The sequence below is a fragment of the Vidua macroura genome, chromosome 2 (genome assembly GCF_024509145.1).
Source record: "Vidua macroura isolate BioBank_ID:100142 chromosome 2, ASM2450914v1, whole genome shotgun sequence".
In the NCBI taxonomy this organism is placed as follows: Eukaryota; Metazoa; Chordata; class Aves; order Passeriformes; family Viduidae; genus Vidua; species Vidua macroura.
The window spans coordinates 9,480,366-9,504,152 of record NC_071572.1 but is presented as its reverse complement, the minus strand read 5'-3'; the positions used below and the strand labels follow the sequence as shown (position 1 = coordinate 9,504,152).

Genomic DNA, 23,787 nt, shown 5'->3' with positions numbered 1-23,787 from the left:
ATAAAACTTTATGTAAGCTACAAAAATTGTGAAATGCAGAAATGTATTAAAACTGCAAACTTAAAAGTTTAGATTAAAAAAAATCAGTCTTTCCCTGCTAACAATGACCATTTAAAACAAACCATATTTTGATGGATTCATTTAATAAACATACCATACACTTCTCAAAAATAAATAAAGAACAACATCAGAAAAACCAATACTATCAACAACATGAAGCATTTAATCATCTTTTTTCTTTTCTTTGAAAGACATAAATGAAATTTCTAGGCACAGTTTTAGGCATTATAGAGGACACAGAGGCAATAGGTTAGTGTGCACTGCGCTGTACAAAAATACAGTCTGAATAAATTACATTGCTAGCCATAAGATTAGACTTCACTTACCAGTCAGTTCATTGCATGTTTAATAATATACAGTTACATGCTAATCCATAGATATCATTTATATTTCAAACACATAGGTCTCTCTATATTTGTTTTTAAAATTTACAAAAGCTAAACGAAGGTTGTGCAAGAAATCCAGAAGAGGTGCTGGGTATTTGTCAGCACCGGACGGTATACTTTAAGCTTAAAAAATACAAATAACTAGCCCTGCTTGCAAGTTTCCTATATATATATATTTATTCATATATATTTGGAAGAAAAAAATGGATTTGTTGTGGGAGAGAATCATTCTGCCAGTGAGATAAAGTCAAATAACTGAAATAATGGTGACATGACACAAGTACAACATACAAAATTATTAATTTGTCGTACATACACTCAGGACACAGACTTGCATCTTTTTTGTGGCTAAAAAAACCCCAAGAATCAGCACAAAGTTGCATTTCCCTTTAGTTCTGTTCTGAGAAACAGAATGATTGCCAACATTTGCAATGGTAAAGAGATAAAAGAAGACACTGCAGTAGCAACCTAAGCTAAAGGTAGGTACCTAAATCCACATACTAAATGCCCAAACACAAAGGTCCTGAGGAGTCTGAGGTGGGTCCTAGTAGAATGCATCACCTTCAAGAGAAAAATCAGATGTTGGGACTGAAAATCAGATCTCTGACTCAACTGTGAATCAAGAACTTTGTCTTTAGGCATTCACGTTTGTAAATTGTTGTGCCTGAACACTTTTCACATTAACAGCCAGTGACTTGCAGAGCACACACCATTCATTTGCATCTGCCTTAGGCCTGGCAGCTGCTTTCACTCAAACTCTACATCAAGAAAAACAATTTGATAAATTAGTGGCTACGGTGTGGGTTCAGCATTGTACCTTCTTGTCAGCACAGACCAAGTGCCACAATGCCAGCCCCAAAACACCATCTTAGAAAGGTACAGACATCTTCTCACAGTGGGCTTCTCTGCACTAATCTAATTCCCATGCCAAACTACAATGTTCTCCATGCTGCTAAATAAAAGCAGAACTACACAGCTGTTCAAAAAGATACTGGGTGAACTATATACTGAATATCTGCCTTAAGTCAGGAAATAAAGCAGAGTTACAAATGCTCTCTTGGTGCTTGTGAAATAACTGGATCCAAGTTTTCCTCCCATCTTTTTTGTTCTCCAGGCATTGCCATGCAGTCCCTTCCATGTCAAGCTGTCATTTTGCTCCATCTAATCTAATTAATCACTGCTAGTTCTGCAAGTTCTATTCTGCCACGGTAGTAAAGACTGAACTCCAGAGTGCCAGAGTTTTATAAACCACCTCCACAAGCCAGCAATATTTGCACAGTGACCTCCTAAAGGCAGCCCTGTGGTCATTGCAGACCCTCAGCACCCTGGAGATGGTGGCCCAGTAGAAACACAAGAGATGCCACCTTAACACCCAGTAATTCAGGAACCTTCTCTGTGGAACCAGCAAAACCATTTGTGTAGAGGTGGATGTGCAACCCCAGCATATCAGCTTGTGCAGAGGTCCACATAGAATATATTTTAAACTTCTCCATTAAAAAAAATAGTTATTTCTAAAGATTACTATTGTATAAAAATATGCTTATAATTAATTGAAAATATCCAAATAAGCAAATTGTAAACAAAAATAAAAGTGATGCGGATTTAATTCATGTGAAGGTTCTCCCTATTTTATCTTGGGTTTCATTTCATGAGTACAGTCTCTGGATGTTTTAAGTGGGAAACATACCAAGCAAGGAGTAATCAGATGTACATAATCACCAAAAAGTCCATTAGAAACTCAGTTTTTAAAAACAAGAGATTACCTCCTGAAGTGCTAATGTTTTAATATGGACATGATGGGGTCTCAGCTGCATTCTTGATGATCAGAGACACTCACAACCTAACCAGATTTTTAAAAAATGGCAGTTTTTTAATTTGCAACACCCTTAGAAAAGAATTTTTAGCAAGTAAAATATTACACATGGAATAGCAAGAAGTTATTTTTGTCCAGTTCTACCTTAACTTGATGTGAGCTTTTAAGCATTTCCCATAACACGGAGTCTGTACAAGGGCATATACAGAAGACAAACCATTGTGTGTTTATTTTGTAACACCAATCAAAATTGGGGGTACCAATCCAAGACTTTCAAGAATGTATACAAAGTTAGTATTTTAACCACTGCATCACAGCTCATATTACAATTTTAGGATGAATCATTTCTCTCCCTCTGCATATATATTTGCATTATATATATTCATTTATACTAACAAATACCTTTCAAAAATATAACTGAACTTGTTCCATATGCATTCTTTTCATGACAATGTTTGCAAGCTAAATGGTTACTCAGGACAACTGCAATTCATTCACACATTTTAGATGTCTCAGGGACAGAACAGGTCTTTTTCTATTCCCCTTTATCTTCACCCCTCCAGCAAAACACTGAGAGCTGAGACAACTTCCAACTACACAGTCAGAAGCACATGTCTCTGGGTTTGGACTTCCTTCAACAATCTGCTACAGCTGGCATGGTGATGTGGATTACTAATTCATGAAATCCTGTGTGGGTTGGTGGCTTGTTTGGGTTTTTCTTTTTTTTAATTATTCTACCAGCACACTGTTGAATGCAGATATTAGACAAGTCATTAACCAGCTACATTCACTGCCCTCAACACAGTCCCTTGCAACTAATTCCTTAAGAGTGCTTTTGAGCAAGTAACAAGGGCCCAAGTCAGCCTATTGTACAAGATGCCATTGCCAGCTTATCAGACATCTGAATCCTCTATGATACAGGGAAACTTCTAAATGGAGCCCATACCAGCTGCTCCCCTGAAGGCAATAGCAGATGCTGGCATTGCATTCTCATTCCAACTACTTTTCTTACAATGATCGCTGTCACGTAGATCCTTTTGCTTGTTGTCAGGAAAAATGAAGTTTATGTATCAGCAGCTTGCAGCATCTGCCTATGTAAGATCAGCAATCCTAGTGTTTGCAGTCCTTCTAAATGGTTGTAAAAGCTGGTTACAGTGTTCACACCCAAAAGGCAAAGGCTATTTTATCAACAGAGCAGACTGTTTGGTGCTCCACAAGTGTTCTAAAAAAACTGTGAGCTAGAAAAGATGGGGTAATCCTTTTTTTTGTTTTTTCTTTTCATTAAATGATTCTAGTAATAGTCTTCATAGTTCTTAGGGTTCAGGCAATAAAGAATGGCACCCCCAAATGAAAATATAGTTGCACCCCACGCCAGGCCATAGCCCCAGTTGAATTCATGGTATATTTTCAAGCTGACCGTTTCGATGAACTTGATTGGGTAAAGGACTAAGCTGCAGACCTGGAGAACAACTGAAAGAGAAAAAAAAAATACAAATGTCAGAAAAAGCTTTAGTTTGTTTCCCTAGAACAAAGAAAATATCAAATAACTGAAATTAACATTCAAAATGCTTTTGGTGATTTTTAGTTTGTAAGTGCTGCTCTTTTTAAATCACCTTCATTTCATTCACAGAGAACAGAGCAGCTCTTCCATATTCCCTCACTGATGAACAAATAATATTGCTGTGATATAATGATGACCCTTCAAATGTTTACAATATAAACAGTTAGTGTTTTCCAAATTATTTTCTGTTTCTCCTTTATATTTTAGTTTGCAGTCATTACTCCTTCCATAACAGCAAAATTTGTTCTATTGCCATTATAAATAAGTCAAAACAAGAAGCGAGAATACATATTAAGAAATGTTGCTGAGAATCAAATAATATACTTAGCCTAGAAATAATTCATTGTCATAGGTGATGTATACTTGTGCTCAATAGAGACTCAGTGAATCACATATTTCATATTCATTACTGTGTTCTGTAAGCAGAATTAATGACATTCTCGCACAGAATACCAAGGAATCTATAAAATTTGATCAGTTACTAAACTTCAAACTGGCAAACTAGTATGAATTTAGGGGGTGGGTCAGAAATACTGTGTGATGAAAGAAGATAATAAAATAGGTCAAATCCAAGACATCAAAAAGCTTCAAAATCATTACTTCCTATAGCACTGTCTCTGAGATCCACAGACATACATTGGCCATTTCACTCCCACACACACCCTTGTCCAACTGGCCCCTTTCATTAGCCCTGGAGAGAAACGCTCACCTGTCCTGAGGACATGACTGATATGGGGAGATCATATCCCATGTTCATCAGAACCTCAGTGATAAAACTCTTAGGTAAGACTCGCAATGGAAATTTCAGCTCATCCACCTGAGCCTACAGAGTAAGTCTTTGGACCCTTACTTGAGACTGACAATCTGAACAATGTTTGCACAGTGGATTTTCTGATGTGGGTATCAAAATCCACAGGACTTTTTTTTTTAATTCTACAGTTATTGAAGTGTTACTTAATGTTATTCCATTTGAATATAATTTTTTGTCTGTCAGCTCACAAAATACTGTGCAACATTTGAGAAACTCTGGCAGGGTACTCTGGGAAAAGCACCTACTCTTATGAAAAGATTATGTATTCCAGTTCTGTAAAATTAGACCATCTTTACATCCAAAAGCACCTCAACATATGCTCAGCTTTCAGAAACATCTTTAAGACCATTCAAGGTCAAAAAGGAAAGAAAATGTATGAGTTTTTCTTTAGTGCCTTCCTGCACTGGGAATGCAGCATCTCTGCTGAGTCAGTGCAGAAACTGCTTCATGTGTGCCTGTGTCAAGTGCAAACCAAGGAAGTCTCCACCTTCCCCAGTGTAACATATGAAGTATGCTTAATTTCAATCTACAGATTGTACTTGTCAAAACACAACCAAAAAAAAAAGTGATTCTCTTGGAAGAGGAACATGTTGCTAAAGCAGCAACACACACAAGAGGGTTTTTGACATTTCCATAGTGAGGGTTCCAGCTTTTCCTACTATTGATCCAGATACACTATTGTAGAACTCAGAGGAAGTGCTGGCAGCAATTGGCTGGTGGGAGCAGCCACCCTACATAGCACTGTCATCATTTTGCATTGATTTTGCCTTCTGTCATTGTTTTTCCCTGTAGAGCAGGAAGGGAGCCGTGTAAGCTTGAGGCAGCAGTCAGCAAAGTTATGAGAAATGACCAGCATGACCCCAAAAGATGTTGAAAGCAATGCCTGCAACTACTGTTTCTAATGAATTTAAAGGAACTCCATGCTATGCTGATCTGCTTAAGGGAAGTGTGTACTATCTTTCTTCAGAAGCACAAGTCTTTTCCTGTAGAAAAAACAGGCTGCAAAGGAAATCTTAAAAAATCTGCTACTCAAATGCTGTTCAGAAAAGACTAATCATCTCAAACTTCATTGTTCACTTCAAATGTAGACATGTTTTTATGAAGCACTATGATGCCTGCAGTATGGGAACAGGAATACTAGTTTTATGCCATTCACATGAAATATAAGCAATTATACATACTCATCAATATTAACCATGCAGAAATTGTAAGAAATGCTTTAAAAGTAGGAAAGTATAATTTCAATCATCTTTTTTTTCTTTGTACAAATGTTTGACTATAAGTTTTGACATCAAAAAAAACTCCACTTATGATGTGGCTTTCTAATTTATCTGTAATTATGAAAATGCTGGTGCTGGCTAGTAAGTTCTGCACTTCTGTTCTCTACCTCCTGCTCATTTCAGATGAGTAAAGCACTTCATTAATAAGTTTCAAAGATTACCTGAAAATGTAGCTGCAACAATGATAGAAAAAAAAATTCCTCTTTGCAGTGCCAAGCAAGCTGGCAGTAATGAGAGTGGACACTAATCTCAGAGATTCAGGATGGACATCAACAAAGAAAAAAGTATCATAAGGAGGGTAGTATGGGCCCAGGACAACATGCTTGGAAAGGCTGCAACATCTTCATCTTTGAATTTCTTCAAAACTGGACTAGACAAAGCTGTCACTGTTAGTGATCATCCTGCCTCAACAAGGAGATTGGAGCACATAACCTACAGAGTATTTTCCCCAGTAGTATTTCTTTGATATTATGACTCTTTTTGCTGCCCTGTAGCAACCTGCACTACATTCTACTGAAGTCAGTCCTACTTTTTCAGACCATTCCATCAACTTCACAAAATCAAATCCTGGCTTTCAATGTTTCCACATTTTTTTCTACTTCCACTGTAAAATTTGACAAGTAAACTTTCATTTCTATCTTCCACATCATTATGAAAATAGGCAATAACACAGAACTGAGGATGCAGTCCAGCTGGATTGTGCTCGCTCTATCAGAATTAAAAGATACCTCCCTAAGTATTCTCCAATTATTACCTGCCACCATTTTATATTACTCTCTTACCTTATCTAGCATGTAAAAGCATCTTGTGAAATGCACTAAAAGCTCACTAATGTCAACAGGTTATTCTTCCAAACACTGTCACAATTGTTAAAACAGCACCAAAAGGCAAGCAGCCTTAATTTTTCTTTTGTTTCTTTTATGGACTTTCAGCAAGCACACTTTCTCTTTCTGCCCCTAAATTAGACTTGGTTAGCACTTTGTTGAACAGTAAGTGTATCATGAAACTTCTGCACTCACAAGTTTGTGAGCCTGCACTTTGAGGATGCAGTTTCCAGGGCCAGTTTTGTCCATGAGCTCTAAGACATCCCAGCAGGTTCATGAGCTGGAGACCTCCACTAGACCAAAGAGCCACACGAGCCAAGGTGGCTCCATGCAAGATTTCCTGCAACTGCCTCCCTGTCTGCTCCATATTTTTCCATGACCTGAGGCATTCTTCTACCTCTCAACATTAAAGTACATACTGTCAGCTCAATGAAAACACATTCACATCTTTTCATTACTTGCTGGCTTATTCTCAGCATCTAGGTTGAATTTTGTTTTTTTTGGTCCTTTTCTTTCTCATCTCTTCCAGTCCTAGTCAGTCAATCTTCTCCCTCACCTACAGAGTTGCTAACTGAAACCTGAAGCTGAGGAAAAAAAAAAAATCAAAACTTGAAGGAAAAAAAAAATAGCCTGGAGCCAACTGTTTAGACTCTTATAAAGCACCTGGAAATAACTTTTCCATTTTGTCCTTTCTTCCACACAGAGACCTTTTCTACCCAACACCCACACATCATTAAATGTCTCTGGGCAATTCATACTTTGCCCTTTTTCCAGAGGCAGCTGATAGACTCCCAGCCAGAGTTACACAGAATATTTGGTCTTGCCAGCACATTCACAGGTCAGGGTGGTGTTTATCCTGACAGATTTGTGAAATCCACAGATGAAAGCTTGAATCCACAGAAAGCTGCATAAGGCACAAACTGCTACAGTCTTAACTTTCCCCTCTTCAGTGGGGGATTCTTTCCATAATTCTTTCAAGATATGCCATCCATATTCATCTCTACAAATTGCTGACATCAAAGATAAAATCTGTAGGAAAGAAATGTCTTTTAACAACGTAAGTGTCAAATCCTGAAAGGATTCTCCTCAGATTTGCTAGATAATGAAGAAGAATGGGGCAGGTTGTCTTGGCCTCATCATCTCTCCTCTCATATGCTTCAGGTTATGGCTGTTCAAAATGCACATGCATACACACAGAGGCAAAGGGAAGATGTAAACACCACCATAAGCTAAAGAACCAATTTAATTTCCTCTTAGATTTAAGTAAGCATTAAACCCCTTCACCATCAACCTTTTGTAGTAAAGACTAGAAGCAATCTTATGCAGAGAAGAGCACATGAAGACAAACAGTAGGATTTGAGGAAATCTTTTCTTGTGGAAAGCTATTTCTTTTTTTAGTACAAACTTAACTACTAAATGAGCGACACAGCAAGACAGGCATGTATGGCTGAATAATTACCAAGTTACTACACGATGTTATGAGAAACGTAGCCAAAAGCCAAACAAGAAACCACTACAAAAATTAAATAACCCCATTTCCTTCAAAGTTAAATGCCCAGCATACCTTATAAACCTCAGAATTAACACTAAATTTTAAAACAATGGCACCAGTACCTTTATTCATTTAACCAAGCAAGCAATGACAACAAAACCAGACGATTTCCACTCAGGGAACCTGATCCTAGGTTGCTTTAATTTCCTAAAAGCAAATGAAATGTAATCTAGGAATATGTCTTGAGCACATAAAAGTGCATCTTGAAGGGCTTGGTTCCATCAAGGCAATGTTATCAGCAGGGGGCAGCAGGAGCCTTCCCGGAGTTCTGCTTCATCCCAAACTGCTTCATCCCAAACTCCCTCCAATTCCACGCTCTCATCCTCTCATATCCTCCTAAGTGGCTTTTTTTAATACATCCCAAAGGTTCTGTCATCCTCTTCATTATGGGCTATCAGAAGGGGCTTAAGCTGCTGGCTCCAATGCAGATGTGAGTGACAGGACGAAGGCAAACCATGGTTGGTGAGTCTCAGGAGAATCTGAAACATCCATGCTGACGAAGCCCCAGGGCACCAGAATATATAAAAGGAGATGATTTGATATTGTAATTGTACCTCACTGGACCAGTCTTACAGACAACTCAGATTCTTAGGTCTCCCTTAAGATTTTGTGATAGTTTATATAAACTGTTCCATTTTTGTGGTTTTAAAACCAAATAGGGACTACACTGTGACAGCTTGTTAAATTAATAACCAAGCGAGATGACACAACAAAATTAATTCCTTATGGCACAGGGGCACATATAAACACCTTGAAAGATAATCCTATTTATTTTCACATGTAGAGCTTCCAGGGTTCACCTTTGGGTATTAATTTCCCTGTTTTAAAATTGCAAAAGAGAGAACATTAAAATAAAAATGGCTTTGCATGAAGAATAAAAATGGGGACATCAAGCATCACAAAGTCACAGATTAAAAATGGTATTTTGAGATTTATCCTCTTTAGTTTCCCCTGCTGCATGTACTTCATAAATATAATGCAAATAAATAATTGTTTATGAACTAATAATGCAACTGCAAAAATGATTAATGCTGTGCAGAACTTACAGCCTGAGAAACCTCACTGGAGTTAAGACAGAAGTAACCAAACACCTCTGAATTAGTATGCAGAACGAGGCATATCTCCCTCCATGAAAGTTCAGCTGCTCTCAGGAAACCTTTTTAATGATGCCAGAGCTTACCTGCAGCAAAGAGCATGACTGCAACTGGTCTGTAGAACCGCCTCCGAGATCCCACGCAGATGGAGATCAGCCCAACCAGGAAAGCTATGAGAATAATGGCAGCACCACCCAGTAGCAGAGCCAGAGTAGCTATCTGCCAGTCTAAAGGGAAAAAAAACAAAGAGGGGAAAAAAATAATAATACGATTTCAGTAAAACAAGCCCACAGGCCTGACAGAAACAAGAGAATATGAGGAACACAGAGGCTGCATGAAGGCTTGAGTAAATAAAGAGCTGTGCCTTGAATTTCTTTTTCCCCTAATTAGTGAATCACCTTCATAAAACAGATGTAACTCAGAAGCAAAGTGCCACAACCTCCCACGCTTACTCAAGCCTCAGCTGGCTTCGTTGGGATTTTGTCTCAAGTAAAACTGAGTCATTTGGTCCCCTGGTTTTTATCCAATTCACAATGAGAAATTGAGGCTGGCTCAGATTTAGCTGGTGTTGTGTTAGCTGCCCCTCAGTCTGCTGTAACTTTCTCACAAAAGAGAGTGAAACTCAAACCTCTGCTTGAGCTGATTGGGATGACACAGCAAGGGAAATGCACAGAGCCTCATCACTCACCTGTCCCTTGGGAAATACCAAGGCCACACAGTATGAATAACAAAACTGAGGAGATACTCAAAGGTTCAAAATATTTTTTTTTTCAACACTAAAAGACAGCTGGAAATCAAGAATTTCTAAAGGCAGTAACAATCATTAGCCTCAGACCCAGTCAAATCTCAAGCCCATTTTAAAATGTCAGTTATCCTCAAGCGTCAGGTTTTCTTCTCCCAAAAGCAACCTCTGCACTTGGCCCAGGGTATTTTCTAGCTATTCTCATATATAATGGATGCAGTTATAAACAACATATTTGCAGTCTTAAATCACATAAATCACAATCCATTTGTAAGCTGATGGCCATGATGCATGTATACAACATCCAAAATCTAACTTAAGAGCTTCTGTGGGACTTTAGAAAGGCACAGGCTTTGGGTTGTCTCTTTTCCCAAAAGAATATTTAAGACCTTTCATCTCTCCAGTAGCAGGCATCAAGAAAAAGAATCAGATCACTATTTACTGCTTGTCACTACTATTTACTAGGTCAAGGAAGATGATATAAATTCAGCATATGGGAAAAGGACCTATGAATCCTTTGCATCTCACTACTTTGAAAATACTACCAGTCACGTGAAACTCAGAATAAAATGTCCAAGTTCAAAGAAAATAAGATTATTATTTCAAAATTCAATTTAGATATCTTAAGTTTTCTAAAACAACAACAACAATGAACATCTTCTTTTGGGAATGAGTAAAAAGCACTGTTTTAAATTAACAATGGATGCAGTTTCAAGAGGATTCTAATCAGCTGAAGATACAGACAGTGCAGCTGTGGAGTTTGGGAATGCAATGCTGGCAGCTGTTATTACCAAAAAGCCTTCACATATTACATGAAAAAGGATGAAGGAGATTAAAAGAAGAAAGTGGGTAGAAGAGCTATAAAAGCATTGCTTGAAAAGAAAGTGATTTTAAAGGTGTGTTTGTACAAGTACACACATTTATTTTCATTCTTTTCAGAAATCCAGGCATGTTTTTTACTAATAATTTGATTACTAAGTACTCAACCTTCCAAGATATTTTACTCCTTGTTTTCTTACTGGACTAAACCCCAAGGCTGGGAACAATCTTTCATTCTATCATCAGCATGCAATCTCTAATGCCAGTTTGCTGTGTGTCCCACTGCTACACTACCATTATTGGCATGGGAATATGATTTTAGTACTAGACAGAGATGTTTCAGTGAGTGGTTTTTAATATTAACATGAGCCTTCAGAAACACCAAGAGGTTAGCGTACTGATGATTTAGAAAGGATTTTTCCAATATCAGAGTGCATTACAGATATAAAACTGAGAAATAAATACACAGAATGGACCACTTTGGAACAATATGAAAGGAATCCTTGCAGTAGAAAACTACACAGATACAAAAACCAGCCACATAAATCCATATCACACCAAAGCTAAAAGGCACATAAAATTGATGAAATAAATCAAAGGGCCAGACAGGAAAACTCAGAAACTAAGATTTTTTGAAAGTCACCACAAATAATTAAATATTTAATGTTATCTTTGCATTGATCAGGTGCCAAACTCTAATGCAAAGGGAATGTGTTCAACACTGGAGTAGCAGCTAAATGAAAAAAAAAAGGTTAAGCATCCTAGTGCTTTCCAAAACCACACTGGAAAAATCACCAAACAACTGACAATAAATTAGGCAAAGATGATATAAATGTGGGGATAGAATATAGTTAAACTTCCAGGACAAATATACAGATTTTGGAAAGGTTAAAAAATAAACAAACTACCTTACTATAGTACTGATGTAGGAGGTAAAAGGACAAATGAGTGTTGGGAGACACCTACACTCCCAACTAAAAAAGAACTGCCTTGGATAAACAAAATTAATTTCTTGAGTAAGACAACCTACTCAGCGATGCTGACAGCAGGACAAAATCAGGGCTCTTACTGCTCCTCACTACCAGCTGGGGAGCAGGTACTGAATGCTGTGCTCTGGGCCACATCTGGAATTGCCTATTTATTTTGGTCCCTTTCACGGGAGCATACAATGCTACCAGCCTTTGCCTTGAGCTGCAGGGACTTTGGTTGAAGAACATCATGAAGGTCAGACATTAGTGCTCAAAGAATACAGGACTAAACTTTCCTATAGTGGCTACCACAGTAACTACATGTTTAAGTCTCCTTGTCATCTTGGAAAAATGTTAACTTTCAATTCCAAAAGCCATTTGATCTGGTGACAAAATAAAGCTTATGGTGGACTAAGAAAGCAAAATCTTCTGGGTCTTCTACTTAAAAGCATTTTTTTTTTTTAAATCCATGCCATTGGACTTCACACAAAATAAAAGAAAGATCCAAAGAAAATAGAACCACTACCTCTGGAGGCAGAGCACACTGTAAATCAGAGAGCTACAATATAAACACATACAGCAAACAGAGTTTTTCTGCAATAAAGATCTGTAGTGCTTCTCAGACTACCCAAGAGTGATTTACAGGACACAGCACCAGAATGGGATCAGGAGATTGTTCTGTTACACAGTGCTACTGGTTCACAGAACATAAACATCATAAACCTACTTCAGAGCATCCAAAATATGCTTGTACCTTTTCTAGGCATGCACCAATCTTGCAAATAAGTTACTAATAAGAACTGTAAGTTCAGGAGCCTCAGCAGTTCAGTGAGAACTGCTTGTTCTCATGGAGATAGAAATATTCAAAAACACAAGTAAAATGGGGCCTTATAGATGATAATTATTAGTTTTCTGCATTCAAAACACAATTGGTTACACTTGAAGAGTACATAGCAGTCTTTTTTGCTTTACACCATTACAGTTTTTTGAACTACACATCCAAGAAAAATATTAGTAACTAGTAAAAAAAAACTAGTAAAGCTCACAGAAATGTTAATAAACTTTTAGACTTTAAAAAGTACTGTGACCTAGTGTCATGCCCAAGTAAAATTCCCTTTATTGGCTTAGATAACTTTAGATTTTTTCAGTGTTCCACCATTTTAGCAATTCATTAAGAACTACACTAATAGTGCCACCTATCCCATCCAAACTAAAATTAAGACATTTTTGACAATTTTTAAGTAACTCGAGAGATTTCTTAAGGCTCACTTAATGTATCCTATTTTTAAGTCTGAAAACCCCCAGGAAGCATCCCAATGTCTATAACCATGAGAAAGATACACTGCAGTTCTGACAGCGATTACAGTGTTTGCATATTTTTAACTATAACAATCTGTCCATTAGTTTGGAGATGTGGGCTTCAGTATTTGGAAATATATATAAATATGAAGCTAGGCACCTAAGATATATTTTCAATATGTGTTTGGTGAAAAATTTATTAAAATTACCATCTTCAGTTAAAAAAAAAAAAAAAAGCTACGAAATCATAATGATACGGTTTCTTTTCAGTTAGTTCCTCATACAACAGTCAGTGCCTTTCTTGCCAGTCAGTGCTTGATCTCCTTGCTATTTGGAAATTCTGCCTGTTTCTTAGTGACCCAGAGGCACAGTGCCAGCTGTACATTGACATTTCTAACTCTCCTCCCTTCTTTCCCCAAAAGAAATGACCCAAGGCTTTAAGCTGTAATTTTTAATTAAGAACAGCACTATTTCCTCAACTTCTTGGATAAAATAATACTTCACTACTAGGAAAAAATCAGGGAAAGCCATAAAAGAAGAAGAAATCACATCAAAGTCCTGAAATGTGTATTTTAATAACTAGGTCCTTTTTTTAATACGAGAAAGATCAATGCAAAAGGCTAGTATAGATGTCATGTCTTCAGTAAGGTACCCCATAATTAAATTTTTTCAACATGGTATTCAACCAAGTAAAAGAAGTAGAAGAAGTGGTGGGCATAGAAACATACTGTGGAATATGTGAAGCATTTGTGTATAGGGCTCTTCCAGACAGTGCATGTGAACTGAATTAATTTCTTAAGAAGCAATCAAATATTCCTTTCTTCCATACAACAGCTCTTCAACAAGTCTTCTCATAAAGGCTGAAGTACCAAAATGCATGCAGCTATTACATGATGAAGACAATGCCTGACCTTCTAAACAAAACAAAATCTTGGTAAGAAACAAAACCACAACACTCAAGTAAGTTGTTTTGAGTCATTGCAATGCTTCTATTTATAAAGTACCTGCCCTCAGACAAAAAAATACTCTAAGAAATTGCAATATAGCATTTAAAATCAAGAATAATGATTTTGAAAGAATGTGTGAAGCAGAGAAACTTGAGGCACCCACACATAAGAAACTAAATGTAACCCACTGAGTATCATAAAAATCAACTTAAATAAATATGATAGCTAGAGATATTCCGAATTGCTTCATATTCAAATTTAGATATCAAATAGCCAACAAAGGTTTAAGAAGTGTAGTGTATATATAAAAACATAAAGGCAAACTCTAGTTCCTAAAAGTGCTTTGGTTGCATGATCAATGAGATTTCTTCTTTCTTCAGCAGGATCATGAGCACAGGCCTCTGTGCAAGGCAAAGGTCCACTGAATTCTGTGGAAAAGCTGAGGAACAGCGGGGGCCATTAAGTTCTCACATCAAATTACTCCACAGAGGTCTCCTCTGGAGACTCAACTTGAGGCAAAATGATAGTTCTCAAAGAGCTGCTCAGAATTCTGCCCTGGGTGAAGGGGATGTTGGCTAAAGCTGGGAAGCCCAGTGCCTGCAAGTTCCTGGGTCCACACTCCTCTGCTCCTGTACAGCCAGCCTGCAAGTGTAGCCCTTTGGGATCCCACAATGGACGTTTCTGCACGCTGCAGGCACAAGTGCTTCCTGGCAAGATCCACACCAAACCTCCATAAATTGCTCTAGCCACAGCTTTTCACAGTGGAGCCTTGTACTAAAATGACAATAAATATTTTCTGCTCATTGATTAGTATACTATGTTTACTAGTGCTGGCTGCTGCACAGACATACTCTGGCTTTTATATTTTCTTTTTATTTTATGGGTTGAGAATAAGATTTTTCTGAAGTAGGAAAATTACTTGTGCATGTGGCTACTCTCAAGTCACTCAGACACTTGAAAAGCATTACCAGAGCTACAGGAACCAGCCAGCTCTGGCTGAAAGCATAATTTCCTTAAAAGAGAACTCACTTTACACCAAGGCTTTATTTTAAACCCATAAATTTAAACAAATGAAATAACTATGTTAAGTCACAGATATGTTAAAAAGCAGGACAGGACATTTTCCCTAAGAAATCTGTCTTTATCCACACACAGCAGCACATGGGACAAAGCCCTGGATAACCCGAGTGCTGCACAACACCTGTGGGACTAACAGGAAGACTTTCCCAGAGCTCCAATTCACCAGGACACTGACAACACCCAAAGAGAAATTTAAGCATTTTATGTTGGGTGCCAAAATCCCTAAGTGCCTCCTAAGGATAATTCAGAGGCTCCACATAAGGCATAAGTCATTCTGCATTTACTGTACAAGAGGCTTGCAGGATGATTTAGTGCTCCTGATGCTGAGTGGAGAGTCACTTAGAATCAGTCAAAGAAAAAGAGAACAAGCAGAGAGATATCCAAAAAACAGCTTTCTGGTGCAGAGCCTATGTCTTACAGAGATGCAGAATGCTAATGGAGAACAAGGGTAGCTGACCAGTGCAGGAGGAAAGGCAGATAACTCCTTAGCTGCCATACACCAGGGGCTAGAGAGCTTCTCAAAAGCTGCAAGGCCTTTGCTTCCCAGTTCTGGCTCCAGACTCCAAACTCACACCTCTGCTCCCTTTTCCCAGTGGGATTTCTTGATTGCTAGGATAGACTGTAACTGCCCTCCTCCATCTGCTAGACCCAAGGCACAAAAAGATTTATGAGGTCCATGAACAAACAGGTACAAGGAAATCCAGATCTGAGTCTTGCTCCAGAGAGCCTCTTATTTAACTGGTCCCTTCTGTTGCTGTTGATGCACCTTTCCCCTGATGCACAGGAATGCTGACCATTACTGGATGATGGCCCAGACTCAGGGCTCTCTCACCTTTGAGGGAAAAAGGCCTTAGCAGCCCCCTACAGAGCTGCAACCCTCTCACCTGGGCTCCTCCTATGGCCTTCCTCTTCTCAAGAGCAAGGTAACTGAGATGAGAGAGGAAGAGGTTGACAATTCCAGGCAAGAAAACAGCCCACTGGCAGGGTGCTCCAGGCAGACGATGCTCTCCCAGCTACTCTCCTCAGCCTGAAAAGTCTGGGAGAAAAACTAGGCAGCCACTATGCAGACTGCTCACCTCGCCATGGAAAGCAGTGCCCCTCACCTTCCACCCAAAGATGCCATTGGGAGTGCAGGGGACAATTTGGTTAGATCTGTAAAAATATGGTAAGCAACTTTACTGCTGTGTGAAAGAGACGGCAAGACAACAAAATGGTCTAAATGCCTGGGGGGAGTGCAGATGCATGAGCAACTTGAAACGCAGCAGCTGCTTGCTCATCTGCCCACGGACACACACCTCTCCTGAAGAATAAAGCTTGTATTCCTTATTTATATGAAATATATACACTTTGCAGAGGTGTGGGTTGGGGTAAGGTATGTTGTATGTGTGCTCTGTGGCCCGCCTTTATTTCTAAAATCACCAAGTCCTTTAAACACAGAACTTCAAATAAAAAAATAAATGGTGCCATTAAATAGATCTTTATTTTACCATTTATAAACAACACACATTGCACACTGCTTTTGCCAACAGAGGACTTCAAGACAAGCACAGCATTACAGAAAATCATGTAATCTATAATTCATTCACAGAATAGTACAGCATGTACTCAGGCATTTCCTCTATTGGATACACAGCATTCTACTGAGATTAGCTTGCTACTATGTAATTTTAATTATTGGATATTCATTCATTCAATAAAAATAATTAAAAAAACTCAAACAACTGCACACCCCCACAACTTTGAGAACTTCACAAAAACCTGGAACTCTTAGAACTCTGCCATTAGGAAAGAAGTGTGGGAGATGTGTTATACAAGCTTTCCACAGTAAGCTCACTATTTCTGACCTCTTCTATAAAAGCTACTACTTTTTAGCAATCTGAAATACTATGTTTTGCATTGGAACTGGAATGTAACTATTTTCCACAGTTATCAATGTTCTTCCAGAAAACTGGCAATCTTCTGCAACTTTCAAAATACATTCCATTCTTCCTTGAGAAAAACAAGTAGCATTTAAAAGAGTTTGAGGTGTACTTCCCATCAGAACAATGACTTTAAGGAGAACAAGCGAAATACATAAAGCAATACAGTTGGTTGGACTTTTACCACTCCTCCTGTTAGCCTGAATCTTATGTGGTCATCTTGGGCCACAAATCAGTAGCAGAGGCAAGGCCACTCTCTATGCAATTCTAAATATAAAAATCTCATCAAATATTAAAACTTCTTGCACTATGCCTAACTCCAGGGACATAATATTTAACAGACAAAACTTAAAGCAACAGGATACATTATTGATTTTAAAATTGCAATGAACAACAGCAGTAGCAATAACCCACTATAGCTACAAGTCTTTATTTTTTTTTAAGAGTATTATCACGGATAAGGTGTGTGGTGCTCTTGTCCTGATCAGATGAACTCACACAAACATCACAGATGTGCTCTAACCATGTCTCTTACTGCTTGGAGAAGGGTGACTGCAATGGTAGCCGCCAACATACTAAAAGGTTCAGACTGCTGAAAAAGGATCTGCTGCTCCCATGGCCTTGGGAAGTCTGAGGCTAAAATAACTGGTCCATCTGTAAGACAAGGAGCATTCATTCCTTAAAATACTCTATCAGGGGCTGTTGTGAGAGGTAGTTAAGCCAATTCAAGGCATTCTGTCTTCTCAGTTTGAAGAAGCCAGATAGACATCAGGCATAAACAGAGTATCAGTCATCACAGAATCACAAGAATAATTTATGTTGGGAAGGGCATCTGGAAGTCACCTAGTTCAGCTCCCCATGGAAAGTAGTGCTAACCTTCAAGTCAGACTCAACTTCAAAATTAGATCAGCCTGCTCAGAGTCTTAGGCACTGAGTGTGAAGTAGTATGGCTTTTGATTTTATATCCATCTTCAGATACAGTGCTGGGGATGATTATTAGAGTTAATACACAAAAAGACAGACTACAGTATTCAAAACCAGAAGGAATGTTTTATTAATTCTTCCTTAGATTGTATGAGCCACTTTTTTCAGGTAAGTAAAATCACATTCATTTTTCTGTTATTTTATAGCAAACTACCAGCCTTGCTGAGCTTTTCACAAATACATGTCAACATCAAATCTGAGCAATGATCCAGATCTTCTAATGAGGAAGCTGCTTTTGAGCTAGCAATTTCCCCTTGGAACAGCTCCTTAGATTCTGAACAAGGAGAGACCATCCAAGACTATTCTGGCATATCAATTCAGATATCTGCATCCAGTGTGTAATTAAGGTTAAGCCCCTTGAAATGCTACTGAATGAACAGCCTCTGATGCTGTTTTTATTTTAAGAACAAATTAGAACAAAATTACAAGCATAAAACTAGACTCAAGTTGTTTTCTGCACTATGCTATAGGCTAAGCTTACCTTCATTGTTTGCTCATCACAAAGTTTAATACACATTCAGAGACTCTGCTGCATGTATTTCCTGGAGATGCTTTGTTTTTCAAGTACTCATGGGCAGTTCTAAAAGAGCATAATATTCTTGAAGAAAACTGAATGTTGCATAAAGAAATCCACAGGTTGTAAAGTAACAAAGCCATATACCCCACATTCACAAAAATGAATACAGTTAATCAAAACCATTCAAATGTATTTTTATATGCTGTTTTCACAATAAATTGAAAGGCTGCAAAGGAACAATTGTTTTCTATGAATAGCATATACACATAGTTAAGTCAAAATAGACAATGTTCACCTGCAGGTCAGATTCTATGGAGCCCTTTATTTCTTCTACATTACTTTTGTGTATCTTTGATTTAAAGAGCCATATTTGCTGCAGTCTATTGCACAAATTCAAATTTACCGTTATTAATCTGCAGGAAGAAGACAAGTACCTGTGCAGGTATAGATACACTAGGCAGTTATACACAGGATGCATTTAATTTTAATTTTGTGACAGGAATAAATATCCATATATAACTCTTGATAAATCTGTAAATGAGCCATCACAAACTAGATATAATGCATTTCAAATAAGGTCTAAAAAATAAATTTGTTTAAAGACACACAAGTTTAAAATACAGTTGATCTAAAGTCAACTTGTGCATTAGCCAAGATAGGCTTTGACAACAGAAAATAGCTACATGCCAAGACAGGTGGTGAAACTTCAAAGTTTTACAACTGCATTTCTGAATTTCAAGATTTTGTAATGAGGCTTTCCACACTGGCAACTTTGTTATTCATCTCCTGAAGTTGCTGCTAGTAAAAGATTTATACAGATCCGAAAAAAAAAAAAAAAGAAATGCAATTTAAGATGAGATAGTTTATAATTTTCATATGTCAAAAAATTAATTAAATTAATTTGATTCACTATTTTACATACTTGAACCATAATTATGGTGAAGTACTTACACAAGTTTAAAAGTAGTATATGACCAAACAGTATTTGCAAGTTACAAAAAAGCCATTGGAATAGTGAAAGAACAAATGTGAACACATGCTCCAAGTACTAGCAATGCTCCAGGAAAAATGAGATTATTCCCTGCTACAACAGCCAATGCAATCATGCTCTGTGCACTTCCTTCCGCTCTCCACTACCAAGTTGCCCTTCTGACAGCAGTCAGGGGTCCTACATCTAATTACAACAGAAGTTTTTAATTAAACCTCGAATATGCTTTAACAGCTTCTAGTATGAGCTTGCCCTTGATGGTGCCACTTGAGGTGCTCTCCTTCAAGAGATGATGAAGTAAATCTCTTAAAACCACGGGTGAAGATACCTTTTTTCCTGTGTGTGCTGCCGCTTCTCACAGCTAGCTGCAAAGCTGCCTGCACCAGTATCAAGCTAGAAGAGCTTTCCCTGTGGGAGCTCTCCACTATCTGCAAAATGCTGCTTGCTGGATTCACAATGTAGGCGGGAAGTGCACTTAAAATATTAATGCCAGCACACATAATGGTCTCAAATATGAGCCCAATCCTACTTGGTGAACTTAGTGGCAGTCCTCCTATTGCCTTTAATGGCAATTGCACCACACTAGCAGAAGGCAAGAGGAAAACAGTGCAGTTTCTCATATTTCAGGTCTGGTCAGAATGCAGTGCTCTGTGCTGAACACAAGGAAAGTGAAGGGTTTATCCCAGTCACCTCAAGTAAAACAATCATTCACCTCTTCCACAGTAGCTTGTGAAACTTGGCTCTACTAGGCTGGAAAGTATTTGAGGAAAATGGGTAAAGCTCATTCAAGGAACTTGAATAAAACTGGATAGGCAGGAATTTGTGCACATGATAGAAGGCACCAGCAGAGGACAGATCAGATTTTCAACACACAGCATCCAATGAAAAATACATCTCATTCCTATCTATCTTCACCCATTCACCTTTGACATACCCACAGACAGAGAGGTGATGAATAGAGGAACAAGAGAGATCAGTGTCCTTTTATGCTGTTCCATAAGCTGTCCTGCTTCTCTCCCCGTCCCACTTTTGTGTGCATGTGTGTGTACACACGCATGCGTGACGGGGAGATGGATGGAGAGGGGAGCCCAGTAAAGTGTGTGGAGCTGGGGGGGATTGGAAGCAGGTTCTCATTCAAGCCATCTGAAAAGTCTTTCTGTAATCAAGGGGATACTATTTCAGGAGACAGGGAGAAGGGGCAAAGGATTCACGTTGCTAAGGAGACATGCAGAAGCTGACATTCCTACATAAATTTCCATTTATACCAGGGAAGGAAAAGAAAGCACTCCAAACTTTGTGCAGATACCCTGGTAACTGACTGACACCGGCATTTCTTTACAATTCATTTTATGTTACTTAAAACAAAATCCCAAACAACATTTAAACCCTCAAATATTACTGCGCATGACAGAAAAAACAAAATAAGCACGGTAGCAAAGGAACATGTGTAATTCCAAGTCAAACTGAGAACAGTTATTTCCCAGAACCTATAGAAGGACTTCAGAGAAGAGAGGAAAACAAAACACACCAAGAATATAGTCAGTCCTTTGCTTTCCCTCCCAAATCACACATCTTGTCCCTGCACGATTTACCCAACCAAAGAGCACAGCAATCCAAACAGATGATTTATCAATGCAAGAGTGTGTGTGTGGACAGGAACGGGGATGAAAACGATGTTGGGGGGGGGAGGCTGGCTGCATTTGTCAGTGTTTCTGTTGGGGCTCCAGAAGTTGCTATCAGGCATAAAGTAAATAAAACCACCCATGAAAACCAAAACAATTATCACACTACAAAAGAATTTACTGAAAAATATTCAACAGGCAGCCTGTTTTTATCATTCACAACCCGTTTTTGAAGTACTCCAAGTAATAGTGAAATGACGGTAAAAAAAAAACAAACAATCTCTGATCAAAGACCTAAAAAGGTGAAGAACGAATGAGCATCACGAAATCACAACGGGGAGTGTGGCATGAAGGCAAAGGAGCGTGAAAGACGATGGGGAGATCAGTACGTGCTAGAGAAAGACACACACACGCACACCCGGCGTGATGGAGAGAGTCCAAGCCCAGGCGTCCCCACTCTGGACAAAGTAGCAACCGGTTCTGGTTTAGGAAGCCCCAACTTTCCAGAACCAGAGACTTCTCAGATGGGGGCGGAGGGGAAGTATAAGATACTCGATCCCAAACAGTTTCTCACTCTTTGGGGAAGCCGCCACACGGAAAAAATAATCAAAACTAATTCAAACTCGGGATCTTTTATGACAACACTACAGCATATACGGAACCAGTCACCATACGTGACTCGCTTCGCTCACTGAAGCCTCACACCTCCCGCACCCTCCGAACACGATCCGCACGGGCGCTCGGCGCTGCCCCTCCCGCACACGCCGCTCGCTGGGAGCGCCGCCGCCTCCACCCCAGCCCGACCGCCGGCGAGATGCGGGTCGGGGAGGCTGGGGGAGGACGGGGAGGAGTAGGGAGAAGAGACTCGGGAAGGGAAGGGAAGGGAAGGGAAGGGAAGGGAAGGGAAGGGAAGGGAAGGGAAGGGACGCGGAGGACCGGCGGGCGGACAAAGGTGCAAGGGACTCTTCGCGGCGGTAACGGCGGCCGGCGCTGGGAGCCGGGCGGGGACCAGGGGCGGCAGCGGGCGAGGCGGGGAACCGGCGGCGGCAGCGGGGCACAGCCCCGGGCACTGCTCCGGTCCGGGGGGACTGGCCCCAGGAAGGACTGGCATACAGTCCCGAAGGAGACAAGGGTGAAGGAGAGGCAACTTGAGGGATGCTGGTGGGTCAGCCAGGGCACGGCGAGGGGAAGGAATTCTCATTGCCCGGGTTGCGGCCAAGGGAGCGGGAGGCGGACGAGGAGGGGGGAAGCAGCAAGGGCAAGCGGCGGAGGGGAGCGGGGCAGCGGGGGCAGCCAAATCTCACCGCTGTGCAGCGTCGACTCGCAGAGCCAGCTGTCCAAGTTGCCGGGCTTCCGGCAGGACTCCCAAAGGGACAGGTAGTACTGGTGGTCCGCCGTCACCCAAGCGGGGCTCAGCACAGCTCCCAGGTCCAGGCACAGCGCCAGAAAGATGCACACCAGCCCCACCAGCTTCAGCGGGGTCAGCACCGAGACGCGCACCTCCTCCATGCCGCTGCCGGCCGAAGCCATGGGGCCCAGGGGAGACGAGGAGGAGGACACGCTGCTGCCGGCCCCGAGGGGAACAGGAGCGAGAGCCCAGCTCCGCGCAGAAGGGGCGGGCGGAGGGAGAAGCGGCGAGACCAGCGCTGTCTAACGGCGGCGAGAGGCGTTCGCAGGCGGCGGCAGCGCCGCTCCCTCCCGCCCTCCTCCGCTGCGCTCCCGCCCCGGTGTATCAGGTGCAGCAGCTCCCCCGGCCCTCCGGCGCCGCCCGGCCCGGCCCGGCCCGGCCCGGCGCGGCGCGCTCCGCCCCGTGCCCGCCCCTGCCGGGGAGGCCGGGCCGCGCTCCGCGGGGAAGGGGCGGGGGCGCGGCCCCTGCCGGCCCCGCTCCGCCCCGCCGGGGGCGACTTTGGGGAACTTTGAGCCGCCGCAGGCGGCGCGCGGAGCCGTTCGCATCGCCTCGTGTCGATTCCCGCTGCCCCCGAGCGGCCTCCCCGGGGGCCTCGGCCGCGCCGGGAGCGGGAGAGACGCCGGCTGTGCCCGGCGGCCCCGCGATCGCGCCGCAGCCGCCGGGTGCGGCCGGGCAGTGAGGGGGGCCCCGGCCGGCTCCCCCGGCCCCGCCGCGGCATCGCTGCGGCCAGGAAGCGGGCGAAAGGAAAGGCCGCCTCGGATGCACGATTAGCCGTGCCTGACCTTGATTCTTCTTCTGGAGTGACCTTTAAATCACAAGATATTAGTGGAGGGTTTAAAAAAAATAATTCAGCGGTTCATTATTCGTGTGTGGACTTACCTGCGATTCGTGCTTCTGTCTCCCGTCAGCGGCGTTGCTGATACCAAATTAAATCTTTGAGGAAGGATAAGTACTTTGCCCGGTTTCCATTGAGTCTCTGTTTATTTTGTTTAATTAGCACTGAGGTGCTGAGAATGTCAAGGGCAAATGTTTAGGTTAGTTATTAAACTAGGTACTAGTGTAATTCACTGAAGCAGCTCTTCCTCAAGATACAAATACACACAGGCACGAAGG

The 23,787-nt window shown here is 40.8% G+C and overlaps 1 protein-coding gene across 2 annotated transcripts; it reads right to left on the bottom strand.

Annotated features, from left to right (window-relative positions):
* Positions 1 to 487: 487 nt before the first annotated feature.
* Positions 488 to 23,004, bottom strand: TMEM47 (transmembrane protein 47). Of its 2 annotated transcripts, none has more exons than XM_053971558.1 (3): positions 22,571 to 23,004; positions 9,468 to 9,608; positions 488 to 3,729 (listed from the first exon to the last, which is right to left on the bottom strand). In XM_053971558.1, the coding sequence occupies exons 1-3, from the start codon at positions 22,794 to 22,796 to the stop codon at positions 3,551 to 3,553; spliced, it is 546 nt and encodes a 181-aa protein (XP_053827533.1). In that variant the 5' UTR covers positions 22,797 to 23,004; the 3' UTR covers positions 488 to 3,550. The 2 variants fall into 2 exon arrangements, with proteins under 2 accessions (XP_053827533.1, XP_053827535.1); XM_053971560.1 differs by lacking the exon at positions 488 to 3,729 and adding an exon at positions 8,636 to 8,780.
* Positions 23,005 to 23,787: the final 783 nt, after the last annotated feature.

What these genes read in the sequence shown, in the direction of transcription:
- TMEM47 (XM_053971558.1), bottom strand. Translation starts at nt 22,796, where the DNA reads ATGGCTTCGGCCGGCAGCGGCATGGAGGAGGTGCGCGTCTCGGTGCTG. An exon ending in CGAGTCGACGCTGCACAGCG is followed by an intron (nt 9,609 to 22,570) that starts GTGAGATTTGGC and finishes TTTTCCCTTTAG; the next exon opens with ACTGGCAGATAGCTACTCTG. An exon ending in AGTCATGCTCTTTGCTGCAG is followed by an intron (nt 3,730 to 9,467) that starts GTAAGCTCTGGC and finishes TTTCTCTTTCAG; the next exon opens with TTGTTCTCCAGGTCTGCAGC.